Source organism: Lissotriton helveticus, chromosome 3_1 (genome assembly GCF_964261635.1).
Source record: "Lissotriton helveticus chromosome 3_1, aLisHel1.1, whole genome shotgun sequence".
Lineage (NCBI taxonomy): Eukaryota > Metazoa > Chordata > Amphibia > Caudata > Salamandridae > Lissotriton > Lissotriton helveticus.
In genome coordinates, this window is record NC_136061.1 from 616834992 (window position 1) to 616853217 (window position 18226).

Sequence of the window (18226 nt, forward strand, 5' to 3'; positions counted from 1 at the left end):
CCCCTGCCCTCAGATGGATGAGATGTGTGACTCGATATAGCCAACAGTGTGGAAGAATTAAGATAATAGAAACAAAAATGAAATAAAAGAAAATCACACAGCCTGCATTTAGTTTGTCAAAAAATAATATTAATAAGTTCAGAAGCCCACATGTTTTTCGTACGCATGTGCTGCTGACACTGCCAAACACTGGGGTTGAAAAATAATACCAAGACTGCCTAATCTCGATTCAATTCCATGCCTTGTTTTTCTGCTACCCCGGACTTGCTGCTGCCTGCATCATCATTAACCTTCTGTCTTTTCGCCCCAAAAAGCGTCTTGCTGTTCTGCAGCTCTGCCACCACTGGCCTGACCTACTAAATTGAAGCCAGGGATCAATTGATGTCCTAGTAGTCTGTGTAGGTGAAGGTATCTCTAAACACAAAAAACTCCCTGGTCCACACTATTGAAACTTTATAATTTCATTTGGCTGTTCTGAGTCCTTTGGAGTTCAAAACCTCCATTCCATGCCTATCGGGTCCTCTGGAATGGTACTTTTGTGACTGACCACTGGTACCCTATACATTGGGCTTTCACGTTTCCATATTAGGCTTTACCTTCATCAAATTACTATGACTCCCTGATTACAGGGGTAAACTGAAACAATTTGAGAACATTAGGCCAATTACGTGACACAGTTATGTGCAGCCACAGTACACAGGAATGACACATTTTTTAAACGGCCTCCTACTTTAAGACACTGGGCACTTAATGGTTCCTGATAACCGCACCTGACCTAGGGGTGCAGAACACCAAGAATCCTTTTGCAATAACATCTGTGCAACGTCCTCTGTGTCTTTCCAAACTAAGGGGCCGATTATGATTGCGGTTTTGAATGGTGCAGACCATTCATAAAACTTGAGTTTGTGCCTCTTTGGTGCTAAGTTTTCTTATTTTGCCTAGGGAAAGGAGGGATTGGGGGTATTGATGCAGAGATATTATATAATAGAGCCATATTATTCCATTATTTTCTGTTGGTCTGCCTTCTGACAAGTATCATTGCTACCATTGTGTTAAATTTTATACCAGTTGCTATTCGTATTGTATGAATTAGGATAGGATTTAGATTTTAATAAATCTTGATTTTAATGAATCTTCAAAATATATTCCTAGCCTCCAAGTGTTCTTGAGTGTGCCTATTCATGATTAAAGATTTGGGTTAAACTTCCTAGTCTTAAAGGGCTGATCATTATCTAAAAGGCACCTAATTTAAGTAACACTTAGGGCCTCATCACAATGTTGGTCAAAAAGCATTCCGACTGACTCAGTGTCGGAATGGTTTCTGACCAACTCAGGTTCGGGGAGTCTGACCGACCAATTAGGATGATTTCAAACACCGTTCGGTCAGATTCCAATTGACTTCAATAGGAGCCTGTGTTCAGACCAACAACACAAGCTCCCATTGAAAAAAGGGGTGGGTGTGGAAAACCTTGCACCATGTGGCGGGCACCCCATGGTGCCGCTTGCCACTCTAAGCATGGTTGCAAAGAAGGGACCCATGGGTACCCCCACAAGCCCCAACCGGAAGCCTCCGGGTGAAGGGGGGCCTGCTATGGGCCCCCGAAGTCGGTTTCCAACAGCCGTCCATGTCAGACCTAGCGAGTCAGAACAGCTGTCAGAATCCGACATCGTAATCGGTTGGTCTAAAACGCTTCCCGTAGAGCTCTACAATTCGCCTCCGATGACCCGGACTCTTCGAACGCCGGTCAGAACCGATTCGGAATGACCGACTGACTACCTTATATCGTAATACAATGGTCGGATATGTCTCCAAGTGGTTGGAAACTTGACTTTCGACATGGGTTTGGACATACCAAATCTGACAAACTGGCAAGTAGAAAGGCCAAACGGAAATGGAGGATTTCGAAAAGCACAGAGGATAAGCAGGCATACAAATATGTACACAGGCACTACCTAGACAATATTAAAACAGCCAAAAAAATCACTTTTGTGACAGCCAATTCACACAAAGTACTTCATAAAATAGTAAAAGAATTTACTAGCCCTGCTTCATGCCAGTCTGAATACCCTGCTTCTCAGAATTGTGTGGACACACTGTCCACCTTCTTCGAGGAAAAGATTAACACTGCCAACAGCTCCTTTCCTAAACAGATATGTGAACATCATGACCACCGATCCGATTGCGATCACATACCCACCTCAAAATCTCTAAATGAATTCACCATATTCACACCAGAGGATGTTAGCACGGCCCTCTCCAAGGTCAAATCAGGATTCCCAACCGACCCAGTCTCACCCTACATTTTGTCCATTGTCAGAGCAGCTCTTTTGGAAAGACTCACTGACCTTTTCAATCTATCCCTAAGTCACGCTACGGTTCCCACAAAATGGAAAGCATCTATTGTCAATCCCATTAAAAAAAAACCTACCTCAGACCCTAAGAAACCTAATAACTATTGGCCCATTTCTCGCCTCCCTTTTTTTGGAAAGTCCTTGAGTCCCTAATCAATAAGCAACTCTCAACCTTTATAGAGAGCAACAAATTGTTGGACCTTCCCAATCTGGTTTCTGGGCGGGCCACAGCATGGAAACCCCAATGATAGAAGTAGTCGATAACATCAGACTCACCTTGGACACTGGACAGTCACCCATGCTGGTCCTGCTTGATCTGTCGGCGGCTTTAACACCATTTCCCACAGGACTCTAGTGAATCGACCATGGGATGTGGGAGTCAGGGGAATCTCCTTAAACTTGTTCAGGAGTTACTTAACTGACTGTTCATCGACAGTTCATATTGGTACCTTTGTCTCTCGCAGCCAACTGATTGATAAAGGCGTCCCCCAGGGTTCCATCCTATGTCCTATGCTCTTCAACTTATATGTGGCTCCTCTAGCCAGAGTGATTAGACCTCACAGTTTCGATACAGTGTTGTATGCAGACGACACGCAACTTCTGATCACCCTCTGCCCAGATTTAACGGACACCAAACTCCGATTCATAAAATGCATGACCGACATCAATGCCTGGATGCTAACAAATAATTTGCAGCTCAATGCCAGCAAGACAGAGATCATCCTTTTTGAGAAAGCCCAGGCTCTATGGTCCAGTGACTGGTGGCCTCTCAATCTCGGCCCCTGACCCTCTCCCAAACTGGTGGTCCGTAACCTTGGAGTGAAGCTCGACAGCAACCTGTCCATGAAGGACATTGTTAATCATGTGACCGGCCTCTGCTATGGTCTAAATGCGTAGTCTTCGGAAGATCTTCCAATGGATCCCAGTTGCATCCAGGATGCCGCTGGTCCAAGGCCTAATTATCAGTCGGCTTGACTACGGAAATGCCCTTCTGGCTTCCATCAATGAAGAGCTCCTCACCAAACTGCAAGTGTTACAGAACACTGCCGCCAGACTTGTATAAAATCTACCTTCACGGTCTCGGTCAGTCCAAGTCTGAGAGCTCTCCATTGGCTCCCCATCAGAAAATGTATCTGTTTTAAGATCAACTGTCTTGTCCACAAAACCATTCATGGGAACGGGCCATGCTATCTTGCCAAAAAGCTTATCTGGGACCAACCCACAAGAGCCCTTAGGTCCTCAACCAAACACCTCCTTATCCCATTTAAGATTCGCACCGCCAGGAATGGAATTTTCTTACCTTGCTCCCACTCTGTGGAATTCACTCCCACCACACCTACGTATGGAAAATGACCATAGACAGTTTCGGAGAAATCTAAAAACCTGGCTGTTTTGATTCCCTTTCTTCATGCCAGCCTTGTCTCTCCTTCCATCTCCAGGGTTTTTCTTGGCCAGCGCTCTGAGACCCACCGGTGATATGTGCGCTTAATAAAATCCCATGACTATGACTAATGCCATTCGGAATCTTTCCGACCGACATTGTAATTAGGCCCTTAGTAGGTAGTGGGATGGTTGTTGTCCACCGGGTTCTATTTGTCATTTGGTACATTGACTAAGGCCTGATTTATATTTTTGGCGGTATGTATACTCCGTTTTAATGGTGGCAGAGTATCAATACCACCAAGATAATGGTCCACCCGCCAAATATATATGCAGGCAGACAATTGGTTTAATCACGGCGGAGACTACTCAGTCTCCACCATGATCAACCCTCCGACAGCCTGACGGAGTAAGCCAGATCTCTAATTACACCCATCTACGTTAGATGGACAGAATTTGAGGTCGTTTCACTGCCCGTTACTGCTAGGGTAACCCTGGCAGTACGGGACAGAGAAAACTGCTATATGCTACGATAGCAGAGGGCTCCAATGGCAAAATGGACATTGTCTTTTTTATTTTCAAAAAGAAAATCCTTTTTTGGGGATTTCTTTTTGAAAATAAAAAAGAAAACTTTGTTGCAGGGCTTGGTTATTTTGACAGAGCCCTACACTGTACAGCAAAATGCATTGACTAGAACAACTGTGACAGTGATTCCTGCCAATACTTTATAAATGACTGCCAGCTTGGCCGTCATTTATAAACTCACAGGTGGTCCCTCCACCAGGGCGTAATTTACTCCATGGTCCTGGTGGAACAACAGGCCATCCATCAATATATAAATCAAGTCCTAAGTACTTCATGTCAAGTGAGTCTAGAAAACCTATTTCCGGGATGTGTTTTGGGGAGAAATCCGGAAAACATCTGAAATGAGCCGTTGTAAACCTTCAAAGCACTTAACCCTCTTGCTAAAACTAATTTCATAGACTACTGAGACCTTAGTTGCTGGCTAATTCCCACAGGAAACAAGTTTAGCCGGATTTGGATCATATCTCTCCAATGGTCAAAACTACACACGCTGACATTTTTTTCATTATTTCAATCATGTGCATCTAATCTCCTCTCATATGTATTGAAGAAATTATTTTTACAATGCATACCTCTGACTGGGCAATCATCTTTATTCCTGTGCTTGTTATAAGTATGGTGTTATATTGACTGTTCAACCACTGCTACTACTGAAGAGTAATGGAAACAAAGGCTCATTGGCTAACCTATACAACCAACAGTATCCAGCTTCCTGGATCATTCTTGTGAAAAGTCATGAGTAATAACGGATGGTAATCAGCAATTAACGGATGCTGCCAATTACTCTCTTTCTAATCCAGGACATGGAGAAAGTACCTACATGAGCCAAGTCATACGTGCATTTTGAACTGGGCAGCATGGAGCAAAATTTGGAATTTGAACAAAAGACCAAATTAAAATTAGTTTGCCCCACGGCTTAATAGATAAGCAACACAATAGTGCAGCACCAATTTTTCTCAACTGAAAAGATGCAATATGGACTGAGTAACATCAGTTGTGGATACCATGAAATCAATGAAAAAACTTTTCAAGATCAATGACCAAACCTGCTGCAGAGCTAAGATAATTTTCTCTTTTTTTTGTCATCTTCATTATTGTACTTATTTTTTAATATTTTTCAACCCCTGAAAAGTTGAAATTCTGACTTTGTACTGCCTATTGCATCTTGCCAATTTTTAAGTGATGGTAAGTATTAGGTAATTAATTACAGATGAGAAAACAATGATCAGGGTATTCTACCCTCAGCCACTCTTTCTTCAATCAGGTGTACACTCCCAGTGGAACAGTGCACAGCATAGCACCTATGTCCATAATTATAATCCATGTCTTAATAAGGAACCTTCTTACAGGTCAATGGCTGGCAATGGATGAGTTGTGAAGTATTTCTAGTTTCAGAACTTTAGGAATTACTTCTTCTATACCAAGGCCCTGAGATACAACAATTCAAAAAAACACTTGTGCTAATGACAATAAAGTGAGATATTTCTATATATAGAGCAAGTGGCAGCCTTTCATCCCCACGTCATCATAAGGAGTGATCCCGAAACTTTTCATCCCTAGGACGTCACAAGAAGTAAAATCTCAATATAATGTTCTCTATACACAACAGTAGATATTAACACAGAAATATAAATATACAAGCAGGAAAATGAATACACATAATAAAAGTAGCGTATCAAGGACCCCCTGGTTAGGATATGACTCCTGGGTCAGGGAAACAGTTTTTTGTGCAAAGGTATATACCCAGGCAGACTTAACAAACAAGGTCTGGCTTTTCTTTAAAACATATTATACATTATACAAAAAACACACACAAAACCATAGAAATGGCGCAAAGAACTGTAATGATATCAAAATTAATCTTTAATTTTGCTAAAAAAATGAATAAATACATATAGATAAGTATACATGATATACCTAGTAAGAGCTAAAAAATTATTGATATACTCCTTTTTTATAAGAATCACAAGATTTCATCAACAATTATCAGTAAAAAATACATATTCCTGATTCAGGCGGACTTGGCTGTATCTGTCTACGCGTTTCGACAATCTATTCTGTCTTCCTCAGGACAAATGAATATTCAGCCATTGTTCTAAAAATCTTTATGTTTTCGACATACTAAAAAACTCTATTGGAGGGAGTGAGGCACCTTTCTTCAATTTTTGGAGTAGGTATGTGAAATCTGTTCAGATGAAATTCACTGCTCCATCTCACTTCTACCTCCTACTTTCAATGATCCTCCTGGTAGTTTTCTTTAAAATTCTTAAAAAAGCAGTCCAATCCAATAATGAGGTTTTAGTAAGATGATTACAATCCTTCTTTTCTGCACGAACCACTGACGGGACCACACGCGTTGTGAACATCGAAGCGGTAAAACGAGCCGACAGAATTTGTTTCTTAAACAAGCCATCGACCCCGCCCAGCGTAACCGCCGAGTTTGAGGAACCAAGAAAACGAAAAAAACGTAGTAAATTGTAATCATCTTACTAAAACCTCAAAGATCTGTCAAGGCAATCTAAGAACTACGCCCATCACGCTGGTGTGCTCCCTAACAACTCCTACGGTCCGTCATTTGCGAGGAACTTAAACAGTACGCATATATAAAAAATGTACAGGATCACTCAATATCTACATTGAGGATTGGACTGCTTTTTTAAGAATTTTAAAGAAAACTACCAGGAGCATCATTGAAAGTAGGAGGTAGAAGTGAGATGGGAGAAGTGAATTTCATCTGAACAGATTTCACATACCTACTCCAAAAATCGAAGAAAGGTGCCTCACTCCCTCCAATAGAGTTTTTTAGTATGTCGAAAACATAAAGATTTTTAGAACAATGGCTGAATATTCATTTGTCCTGAGGAAGACAGAATAGATTGTCGAAACGCGTAGACAGATACAGCCAAGTCCGCCTGAATCAGGAATATGTATTTTTTACTGATAATTGTTGATGAAATCTTGTGATTCTTATAAAAAAGGAGTATATCAATAATTTTTTAGCTTTTACTAGGTATATCATGTATACTTATCTATATGTATTTATTCATTTTTTAAGCAAAATTAAAGATTAATTTTGATATCATTACAGTTCTTTGCGCCATTTCTATGGTTTTGTGTGTGTTTTTTGTATAATGTATAATATGTTTTAAAGAAAAGCCAGACCTTGTTTGTTAAGTCTGCCTGGGTATATACCTTTGCACAAAAAAAAAAAAATACACATAATAAAAGCTCAGCTGTTAAAACATAAGGCCATAAATACAATAAATATGTTTAATAATATCAACATAGGTGTTAGAAGAACTATAGACCCCCATTTTTTTTTTTACCGCCTCCATAATGCCTCGGGCGCCCAGATCCTTAGTCCCATTTCCCTGGATTTCGCTCCCTTTAGGGCATACAGCTCTGACTCGATGTTATGGATCCCGAGCATCCTACACATCCACATTTGGAAGGTTGGGGCCTCAACATCCCTCCATGCAGCAGCAATTAATATTCTAAAAACAGCTGTTGATATAAAAACAAGTGCCTCAGACTCTATACTTAAACCCAATTTGGCGTCACACCCGATTATTAAAAGTGTAGGGGATAGGTCTATTTTGACAGCTAGCAGCCCCTCTAAGAACTTTTCGATTTCCTTTTTAATAGGCCCTAATTTCCCACAACTGCAAAACATATGTAGAGCATCAGCAGGCCCGTTTCCACATCTAGGACAGTTGTTATCCGCTCTCTTTCCCCATTCATACAGTTTTGCCGGTGTATAGTATAGGTTAAAGAGAGTCTTAAAGTGCTGTGCTCTTAGATTTGAGGAGCGTAGGAACCTTTTATCCATAAGGATAGCTCTATCCAAGTCTATGTCAGGATTGTCATGAACTTTCAATAAAAAATAAAAAATAAAATAAATAAATAAATAAATAAAAAAAGAAGTAAAATCTCATGTTTGACCTTGATGAAATTACAGAAAGTTGCGAACAATCCAAATCTAATTGTACAATCAAAACTTACATTTAAAATCTTAAAGAAGCAGATAAAAGGCAAGTATAAAAGTTGCAAGTGGGGGTGGGGGAGGACTGTGAAGCTTGCCTCTGCCACAGAATGCATGACTATTGTTCTCCTCCCGTTTCCTGTTTTGGGTGGTGATGAAGCAAAAATAAATGCTCTTATCTTTATCTACGTGGGTACTGGAGACTCCAAAGTCTCAAGTGATGGAAGTCTCAGGAGCATATGGGGTAAGAAGAAAACCACACAAGGTTAATATAAGAAACCTGTGGGAGCCAGATTCAAAAACAAATCTTTTACTTTGTTCTCAAATAATGAGACGCAGAATCTGTCTCTAAAAGTGTTTTCATTAAATGGTCAATACCAAATAAAGTCAGTGGCACAGTTAGTAAAAAATACATACAAATGTGTAGTAGAAGAGGAACATTTCCCATGACCTTACATATATAACCTTAATCACCACCCACCACAATATTCCCCCAAGACAATGCAGAAGCAGAGATTTTAGGCAAGCAAAGTTCTGCAAACAAACTCCAAATTTATGTCAGAGAAATATCACAATGTTTATAGATGGTGCAGTGGTCATATGGGCTGAGGTGAGATGTGGAGGCAGCGCGTTCTGGGTACAGTAGGGGAGCAGGATGTTGTGTGGATTAAAGAGAACTGAGTGAAGCAACAGGGGGAAAGGTATCATATTACCATCTCTAAAGCTGTAGCTGCTTGTGGAGGATTCATCGTGCAACATCAGATCATCTGTACCACCAATGGGCACCACCATTTTAGTCCTGGACCATGCATTTTCATCAAAATCTAATCCTTCTGTGAGTTTCAAGAAGACCTGAAGGAAGGGTGGGAGTACAGACAATCAGGTGCATTACTTTCGAAACTAGAACATTGCCAAACATGTTAGAGTTTACTAATACCAGTTTTATCGATTGACCCATGGTACCATCTTATGCTAAAGTCACAGTAGAAGGCCTTAGGAAACAAGCTTAGCCTATTTTTTAGGACTGCATTAAAAAATGTAACCATATGCTTATGATTGATAAGCATTGCCGCCTTTCCACGGCTGAATACGTGACGAAGGCTAGCATAATGCTCTATCCATGAAATTTCAAGGTAACATAGACAGATCAGATTTTTTCTGAATTTTCTAAATGGTGAAAGCAGGAGGCAGAGTGGTGAGACAACCCAATATAGGACATAGAACGAAGGTATTGGACTATATCGTTTTCTAGACTGTGGTGTATATCCCCCTTTGTGCTTTATATTACTCTCTATGTTTTTTTCTACATTTCAAATTAATACATCCTAACAACATATTCACACTTTGTATGTATGTGTATACATTTATATTCAAAACAATGAGGCTTCCAGAAATTCTCATTTGGAGAACTAATTAGAGATCAAGTGGAGAGAAAACAGAGCATCTTTCAAGGGATGGAAAGTGGTAAAACTGGCATAAAATAGGGGTTTCAGCAAGGAGTCCGTATCTCTTGACACTCCAACAATGTACTCACTACACCTACTCCCAACTGTACGTGCTCTGTTGCCAAATCTCTTTCAGAATCAAAATGTTAGCCAAGGTGGTGTCAGGGTTGAGCCAAAAGGCAGCAGGGGCTCTGCCAGGCTTAAGAGACGTGTAATACTACCTGATGTTAGAATTATAAATGTAAAAATAATGCAAAGAAAGACCTCACATTAAAAATAAAAATGCAAAGTTCCTTCTGCCTACTTTATCGGCATGACAGCACTTCTTTGAGGCGCTTTATATCTACGAAGGAGTTCCCAAGGGAATCATATAATTGCATAAGTGTTTAGGATCTATAGAACAACATATTATTGTAACAAAAATGTATTCTTTCCCACCGCCTTCTTTAGGTTTCAACTGCCTCTTGGTTTACTTTCTAGACTCACCTGAGCGGGATCCTCCGATGACAATGAAAACTCTTGACATCTACAAGACACTGTGAGGAACTCCAGTGATCAGGTCTAATTCGTCTATTAATCAATGCTTAATTTCTCTCAAAAAGAATCTAACTCTATTCTACTTCAGATTATATATTAAAGTTACAGTAACTGATTTAGAGTTGGGCAAATGTTATGCTTTCATTTCTTAATTGAAAGTCATGCGATGAGAAAGATAACTGGAACAGAGTCAAACACTGAAAAATAAGACCTTTCACACATTCTAAGCGGAGCAAGAGAAGGAGAGACTCAAGTCTTCCCAAGAAATACGTGGAGTCAGCCTTTTGATTGGCAAGCGGAAGTTAGGTGAGAGTCCTACCTCCTCCACGGTGGTGTCCGAAATGCCATAGCAGCCGATGTGCAGCCCATCCAGACCAGTGTCCAGGGCTCTGAGAAGGGACAGGTAGGCAGCAGAGATGCCTGCATTGAATGGAGGTAGTATATACACCAGCTCTTCTCCTATATCCTCCTTGAGGTAGGCCTCAGGTATATGCGACTGGATGAGAGCGGTCACTGCTTCTGTGTTGCAATGTTGATCTGTGTCTCTGTCTTTATACTGGAAAGAGAAGCATTCACAGGCTGATTTTACTATGTTTAGTTACAGATAGCACCAGTGGAAGGAATTTAATACTGAATAACAAGTTCACCTTTGCTGGAGAGACAAGAGTGGCAATGAGGGAGATGAGGTGCTATTCGTTGACTACAGACAGAGAGTTCAACTATTCCTTCCTAATTTCAGTCCTCACCCTGGTTAGGAATTACATTTGAGCCCCTATGACTTTCTCAGAGACCCTCAACTTTTTGCGCCCAATCACTCGTGTCGTTCTGCACACTGCACATTGACATGCTTCAAAAAACCTTAGTACCCCCTTTCTAAAATCTACTCCAGCATCTTCAGACAAACACAAAAACATGAACTTGCTTGCGAGCTTGTACTTCATGATAAAACACTATGCCCTGATCTGAAAATTAATAAACGTATGCAATCACTGCCTACATTGTAGCAAACATCTTCTATCACTATTTATTAAAAGATCAATAGTCAACTGATCCATTATCAACTCCTACCCAGACTATTAGAACTGTATATTTAATATTATCTGTACCAGCTCCCACAGCCTGAAAGTGCATTAATGTAAATCTCTCAATTTCTTCATAATATAAAGACTATACTATGAGCTATACAACCCCATTCCAACCCAAGAAAGGATTTATTCCTGCGGGTCTCTTCCACTTTCCAGCTCTGGCCAGCGAAGGCTTTCTTGGCACTACACTAGCCTTTACTTTAGCTGGGGCACGTGATATTCTTTCAATGTCCTCCTAGAACATGCTATTTTTCAGCTTCGATCGGCACCGCTGACTGCTATTTATATAGTCAAGCCTAATGGCCTGTTTGCACTAGTAGAGACAGAACTAACAGATTTGTGAAGCCTGACCACTGTCCACTCCTCTTGTCGATCTCAAACCAGTACCATCTCCTTCTAGGTTACCAACTTTAAGGAATAACTGGTAGACTTTTTATAATGCAAGTGCTTTTGAAGAGCTGAGCAGGCTGGGGAAGAGCTAGTCACATGCCAGTTTCAAGCACCACATAATTCTTATTTTCGACTAGGTCATACTTTGAACATTCATGTAGAACAGTAATGCCACCAATGTATCCAACCATACATTCAGCACAGGGATGAACAAGCAAACACTGCCGGTTTCCTCAGTACAGCTTACTGACAACTTAGCTTTTGTAGAAACCTATTTCATGCTTGGAGCTACACAAGCACCTCACATGCGAAAATGGGAGACATGTCTGATCATAATTTATACAAAAGAGGGGTTACCTTCTTTGTGAGTGTCAGGTGGTACCCTTCTCCAAATTTCTCCTTCAGGAAGAAGGGGCTTCCACAGCACTTGAGTCCACCATTTTCCAAGAACGCTATTCGATCGCTCAATACTTCAGCCTCATCCAGGTGGTGCGTGGAAAGAATTATGGTTTTCTCTAAAGAAATAGATGATGTGAAAATTCGAGATGATCATTAGTTTATTATTGGGAGAGTTCTGGTTCCATATCTTGGTCTGAAGTGCTATTCACACCTCCATGCACAAGCCAAAGACATTCAATGCCGGGCAACACCTCTTCTGTCCAGGCTACTGCTCCTCAACCTCACTAAGTCAAAGCTCCCTCCAACACACCAAACTTATTCTGCCACTATCTAACATCTCGTACCCCAAGGCCACACTTTCTCTATCAGTGCTCAATGGTCAGGAGACCACACCTTCATCCACTAACCTGCGCCTTCTATAGAGCCAAATCTCTTCTGTATGCTCCTCTATCAATCAGAAACAAGTTAGCAGAGGTAAACATCCTGATACTCTTACATTAGATGACCAAGACCATGCCTCATCATTAGATTACTCCACTTTTCTGTGCGATACCTACTCCTGGTAGTATTTTCTTACAACATAAGACCGTGGGCAGTCAAGTAAATTACTCTAACTCAACCACACAGACCCTTCAGAGACCTAGTTTGTCAGACATTCTCTCAAATTTCCACTCCACCTGAGAATAGATTAAACTACAATGATGAATTAACACTGACAGTCACAACCGAATCTTAACAGCTGACCTTTCCACTAATGCCTACCATGCTTGTTTTTGGATATAATTTCCCAGATGGCTCTGCGAGAGCAAGGGTCCACCCCTGATGTTGGCTCATCCAAGATGATGACTCGCGACCCTCCGATCAGGGCTATGCAGATGGACAGTTTCCGTTTCATCCCACCAGAAAGGCTTCGGACTGCTTTACGCCTATGGCTGTATAACCCAGTGTCTTTCAAAGTCCTGCAGAGAGTGGAATGGAGAGAGACAGCAAATATTCAGACATGTGAGAACATCAACTACAGACCACAGCCAAAAACTTGAAGGCAGGTCACACCTGATTACATGAAAATTAACATATTAATGGGAAAACCTCAGCCACTTGCTTAACCCAGTTATCTGCACATCTAAGTGTAGATTTTGCAGTTTTTATTTCTCGTGATTTTATTGCAAATGATCCACTTTTGTTTCAATGATTTCAAGTAAAACCACAGAATAATTTCAAGTCTCATACCAGCTTTAACTGAAATCCAGCAATTTCAAACAAAAACAAACAATTCTATAGATGCCATCTACACATAAGATGAGTTTAAATGTATGTTTGAAGTCACTGAAGTTGAAAAGTTACATCTGATACACTCAAAGAGTCAGGATTATATAAGTCCTGGAGTGAACCCTCAAACATGTTGACTTTTTATTCACTTTATTTTTTCTTGCAATGAGGAGTGCAGTCTGTATTTGTCCCTCAGCCTTCCCATACTTTTTATAGCCAACCCTTCAGCCCTCTCCATTTATTCTACAAAGTGGTCCACTGTAAGCAGCCTTCTGGTCTGAAAAAAGGACAAAATTCTCTTTTGTATGTATCTCTTTATTGATTTTTTTTACGTACACCACAAATACAAACATAAAACCGGAAGGTAATCAGGGATCTTTTAACAAAGCAACATACCAATGCATCGCTACCAGTCTGTGATTGCTTAGCATGTGAAATATCATTGAGCCAATTACATTCAAGACTGACTATAAAGCCGCCAGCCCCAAATCCTCTGAGGTTTGTGAGCACAACCCCTCCATTTGTAAACCATTCTTTCTACGGCACCACAGTAGGTCATTCCTCTGTAACAGTCTCTTATCGGGAGCAGACTTTTACTTCGCCAACATTTGGCATTGTCCCTTTTTGCCACCATGAAACTCACCCCTGCAATGTTCTCTACGCGCATGTGCATGCCTAGCCATCTATAATCCCCAGTAATGCCACCTTGGGATCTGGGACAGATGGGGTGTCTATGATCTCTGCTAGTGACTCATATATTCTTTGCCAGTAACTCTGAATGTGTTAGCGCACACATATCACATGATATACGGTGGCTTTCACCTCTTAGCACATAACACAAAGACGGCTGATAACTCCTTTCATCTTCCCTATTCGTTCTGGGCTGTAAAAGGCATTATGGCAATAGTTAACTGAATTAATCTAAGATTGGATTGGATAATTAGCACCATAGAGGCCATTGTAGCCTCTTGCCTTTCCTCTTCTTCTAAGCCTCTCCCATATTTTTCTCAGGCTGCATGTGTTCTTGCAATTAGGTCAGGGGTATTGATGATTACAGATCTATGTAGTCTTACTATTTTCTTGCGACCCAAAGGTTCAGGCACTTGCTTCACCTCCAATGGATTACAATAGGCGACCTCCCTTAGTTACTCCTTGTATATGGCTAGGACATGGCAGGGCTGAAGATACTAAAAGAATGGTAACTTAAGTAATTGAAACTCCACTGCTAACTGAAAGGAATTCATCTGTTTCTAGTCCTAAATGTCTCTCTGGCATGAAATCCCAATGAGAACCCATGGCCTGAAACTGAACAACAGTAACACCTGTGCAAGGCTGGTTCCAACCCATAAAGGTGTCAGGCGAGTCCATTTTTGTTTAACTACTTAATGCGCTGCTGGGCGTCCCATCAACAGAATACTGTGGTTAGTTAAGGACCGACCATGGGGAAGGCAACCATATAAGAGTTGTTCTACCTCAGTTTTGTCCATGACCTCTAGTTCCAGGCCATGGGTTGAATTTTGCCTGTCTCCAAAGAGCCAGTCCCGTATTGAGACTATCCGACCCCCACCTCCCCACTTGTAAAGGCTAAGGTTGGGCACTCCTAAACCACCCTCAAATGCTAGTAGGGAGCACTTTTGAAATGAGACCCTGGAAATCATGAATCGTGGAATTGCAAACATTTTATGCCGCGCTGCCCTTTCCATCATGGAGATGGGCTGAGAGAGCCTCCCCTCAAGCTCCTCCCGAGCACTTCAGAGCAGGAGGACTACATTTCGATCCCAGGCAAATTGTATTCCTGGGTGACCATCGACTCCCAATATTCAAATCGATATACTGCCACTTGTAGTGTGGTGGCCAGCGGTTGTTGTGGGGCGAGCCTAATATTTGAATGTAAGTAGGCTTATTTCAATTTACTGACATGTGTATAAGAACATTCTGTTATTTCTTCCGTTTGGCCAGTAAATCATCAATATGTGCATCCCTCCTGATTCAATTCACCAAAGGCTTGATGACCAGAGTGAGGGGGAGAGGAGAGAGGGGACATCCTTGATGGGCATCCTGTCCTATACGAAACAGGGGGGACAGCACTCTGTTTACTCTCACCTCTGCCATTCAGGAATCATAGCGAGCCCTTGCAAAGCTCAGAAACTGTGCGGCTATATACATTTTCTGATGGACTGGAATATAAAGAGCCAAAAAATCATATTAAAGGTCTACTTGTAGTCCACAAGGAGTACTGCAGCCGAACTGTGCAGGCAAGACACCCTAGACACAACCTCATCTATTCAACATATGCAATGTCTTGTAACTTTGCCAGGCATGAAGCCTTTCTGGTCCTCACGCACCAGCGTCCGTATCACCTTGACCTATCTAAAGGGGTCTACAACCTTTACACCGCGGTCAAAACACCGCGGTGCCATTACGACGCGTCTTTTACAACGCAAGTCGTTACCACGACTTGCGCTGGAGGGCGCTCTAAACTAGGCAGTAGTAGATTTATTATTCCAACACCTTCCCTACTGTACGTAGGCTGGAGTTGGAATAGTAAATCTTACTATTCCTAAGTCCAGCACCCTACAGCCCAAGTCGTGGTAACGACTTGCATTGTAAAAGATGCGCTGTGATATACCGAGATCATTTTGATCGCGTTGTACCATCGTACATCCATCTAAAGGTCAGTATCTTCGCCAAGAGCTTGGTTTCCAAATTAAGTAACAAGATGGGCAGGTAGGACACACACTCTTCTGGTGGCTTATTGGGTTTAATAATAATTGCGATTGTTGCTTCTCGGAGATTTCTTGGTAGAGAGGCCGTCTGCACTGCCTCGTCAAAAAGTACCAGCCAGCACGATAAGAATAGACATGCAAATTTAACAAAAACTTTAACGCTACACTGTTAGGGACAAAAGGTTTTCCAGGGGATAGCTCAATCACAGCCTTCTGAACTTCCTCAAGGGAGAGTGGCTGTTCCAACCCCTCGTGTTCCTCCCCAAAGTGTCCTAACAATTTAGTTGTTAGCAATAAAGTTCATCACTTCCAAGTGCATGAATTATGTATCTATGGTAGTTTGCAAAAACCTCTGCAATTTCAATCAACAATTATTTGTCCTTCTGTATTGCAGGGATTATACTGACTGTCTGCTCCCTCTAAATAAACTATAAATTCTGCTCTGGGACTTTATCTAGTCCATTTTAGCTGTTTCCATGAATTTTTGCTTACGAGCAACTGAAGCTGAACCTTTTCCAACTCATGTGTCCGCCTCACAACAGAGCGCTGCTCCAGTGTTATAATTTGGTTTCCATATTCAGCGATCTCCTGCTTGCTGTCCCTTTCCTTACCCCGCACAAATGAGAATGCCCTGTTTTGAACATTGATTTAAAGGTCTCTCAATGGGTAAAGAGGGATAACGTCAAGGAAATATTAAAGTATTCTTTAATCGTATCATGAAGACGCCAAACACCTTGTGGACTTCATGGTGCCGAGAGAAACATATTTCCACTGATGCGTAGTTCGACAGGCATCTGGGTAGTATGCGAGAACCTGCGATAGCACTAAGTAATACAATCTAGAGTAGAAGGTTTGCGAGGTCGAGCAATGTGTGTATTGGCTCTTGTTCAGGTGCTCATGATGTCACACATCCCCTAAAACTATAGAGTTAGCCCACTTACCCAGACAAACAATCTAGTGGGAGGGGCAAGACCGTCAACATCAAGGAACTAGTTCAAAATGCCATTCCAGTCGTACTGTAATAAACATACCCAAAAGGGAGCTAAGCAAAACCTTTGTGACAGCCCACAGGGTATTGCCTACTAGTGCTAGGGCAACATAGATACCTCCCATTGTTTATGGGGCAACCTCAAGTATTCCTTCAGTTATAAAATATCTGATCAACACATCCAAATGCGCCTTAGAATCACCAGGGGGAAGGACTTGTGCAGCAAACTAGCTGATACCCAGGAGCTTCCAGTGAATCCATAATGGAATACTCTAGAACAGTGGTTCTTAACTTGTGGTCCGGGGACCCCTGGAAATCTGAGAAGCCTACTCGGGGCTCCCTAACTGCTTAGAAAATTTTATAAAATTAATAGATAAAGTTGATATGAATGAAGAAGCAAAATGTACAATTGAAAAATTGTAAACGTTCTGTAAATGTGAAGGAATCTGAAATTGGAAGCTGAAAAATTAAGTTAGTATCCTCAGATTGATATGTGGGAGCAGTGCAGGTGCATCAAACAGAATATAGTATGAACAATGGAATTTAGAAAAGCTCAAGCATTCCTATTAAAATAAAATGTTTGATAGTTTTATATTTGCTGGTATTAAATTAAATAAAATATCCATTCATTTGTGTATTTGTTTGATGAATGTTTGTTTCTGTAGATTTTGTGTAAGTTTTGCAGTTCAAACCATCAAAAATCCTTAGGTGGAGGACCTCGGCTTCCAGTAATGATTCAATGGGGGTTCCAGTAATAATGAAGTAGGAATCCACAGAAGTCAAAATGTCAAGAACCACTGCTCGAGTATAACCATGTCATCTCAGAAAGCCACATCTATTATCCATCAATGTGCTTCTTGTAGCGACAGAATCTCTGGTGCAAAATATTTGGTATAAGCTTTGACTGCCCCCGCTTGATCTAAGCAAGGAGGCCACTGACATTCCAAATCAGTACTTTATATTTTTCCAGGGCACTGCTCATGATCTATGGCAAACTTACATCTACCTATTGCTGGTCTGGCTATGAATCCCTTTTCTGCCTTACTAACTACCTTCAATTTAACTATAGCACAACCACTCCCCACCCC

General features: G+C 41.3%; 1 protein-coding gene across 1 annotated transcript in view; it reads right to left on the bottom strand.

Moving 5' to 3' along the window:
- The window catches only part of ABCA12 (ATP binding cassette subfamily A member 12), a 644885-nt gene that overhangs the window by 147759 nt on the left and 478900 nt on the right, over positions 1 to 18226 (bottom strand). The window contains exons 34-37 of the mRNA XM_078680598.1: positions 12918 to 13114; positions 12114 to 12271; positions 10601 to 10837; positions 9013 to 9151 (exon numbers count right to left, since the gene is read on the bottom strand). Coding sequence (XP_078536724.1) covers positions 9013 to 9151; positions 10601 to 10837; positions 12114 to 12271; positions 12918 to 13114 — 731 coding nt within the window. The remainder of the gene's footprint in view (positions 1 to 9012; positions 9152 to 10600; positions 10838 to 12113; positions 12272 to 12917; positions 13115 to 18226) is intronic.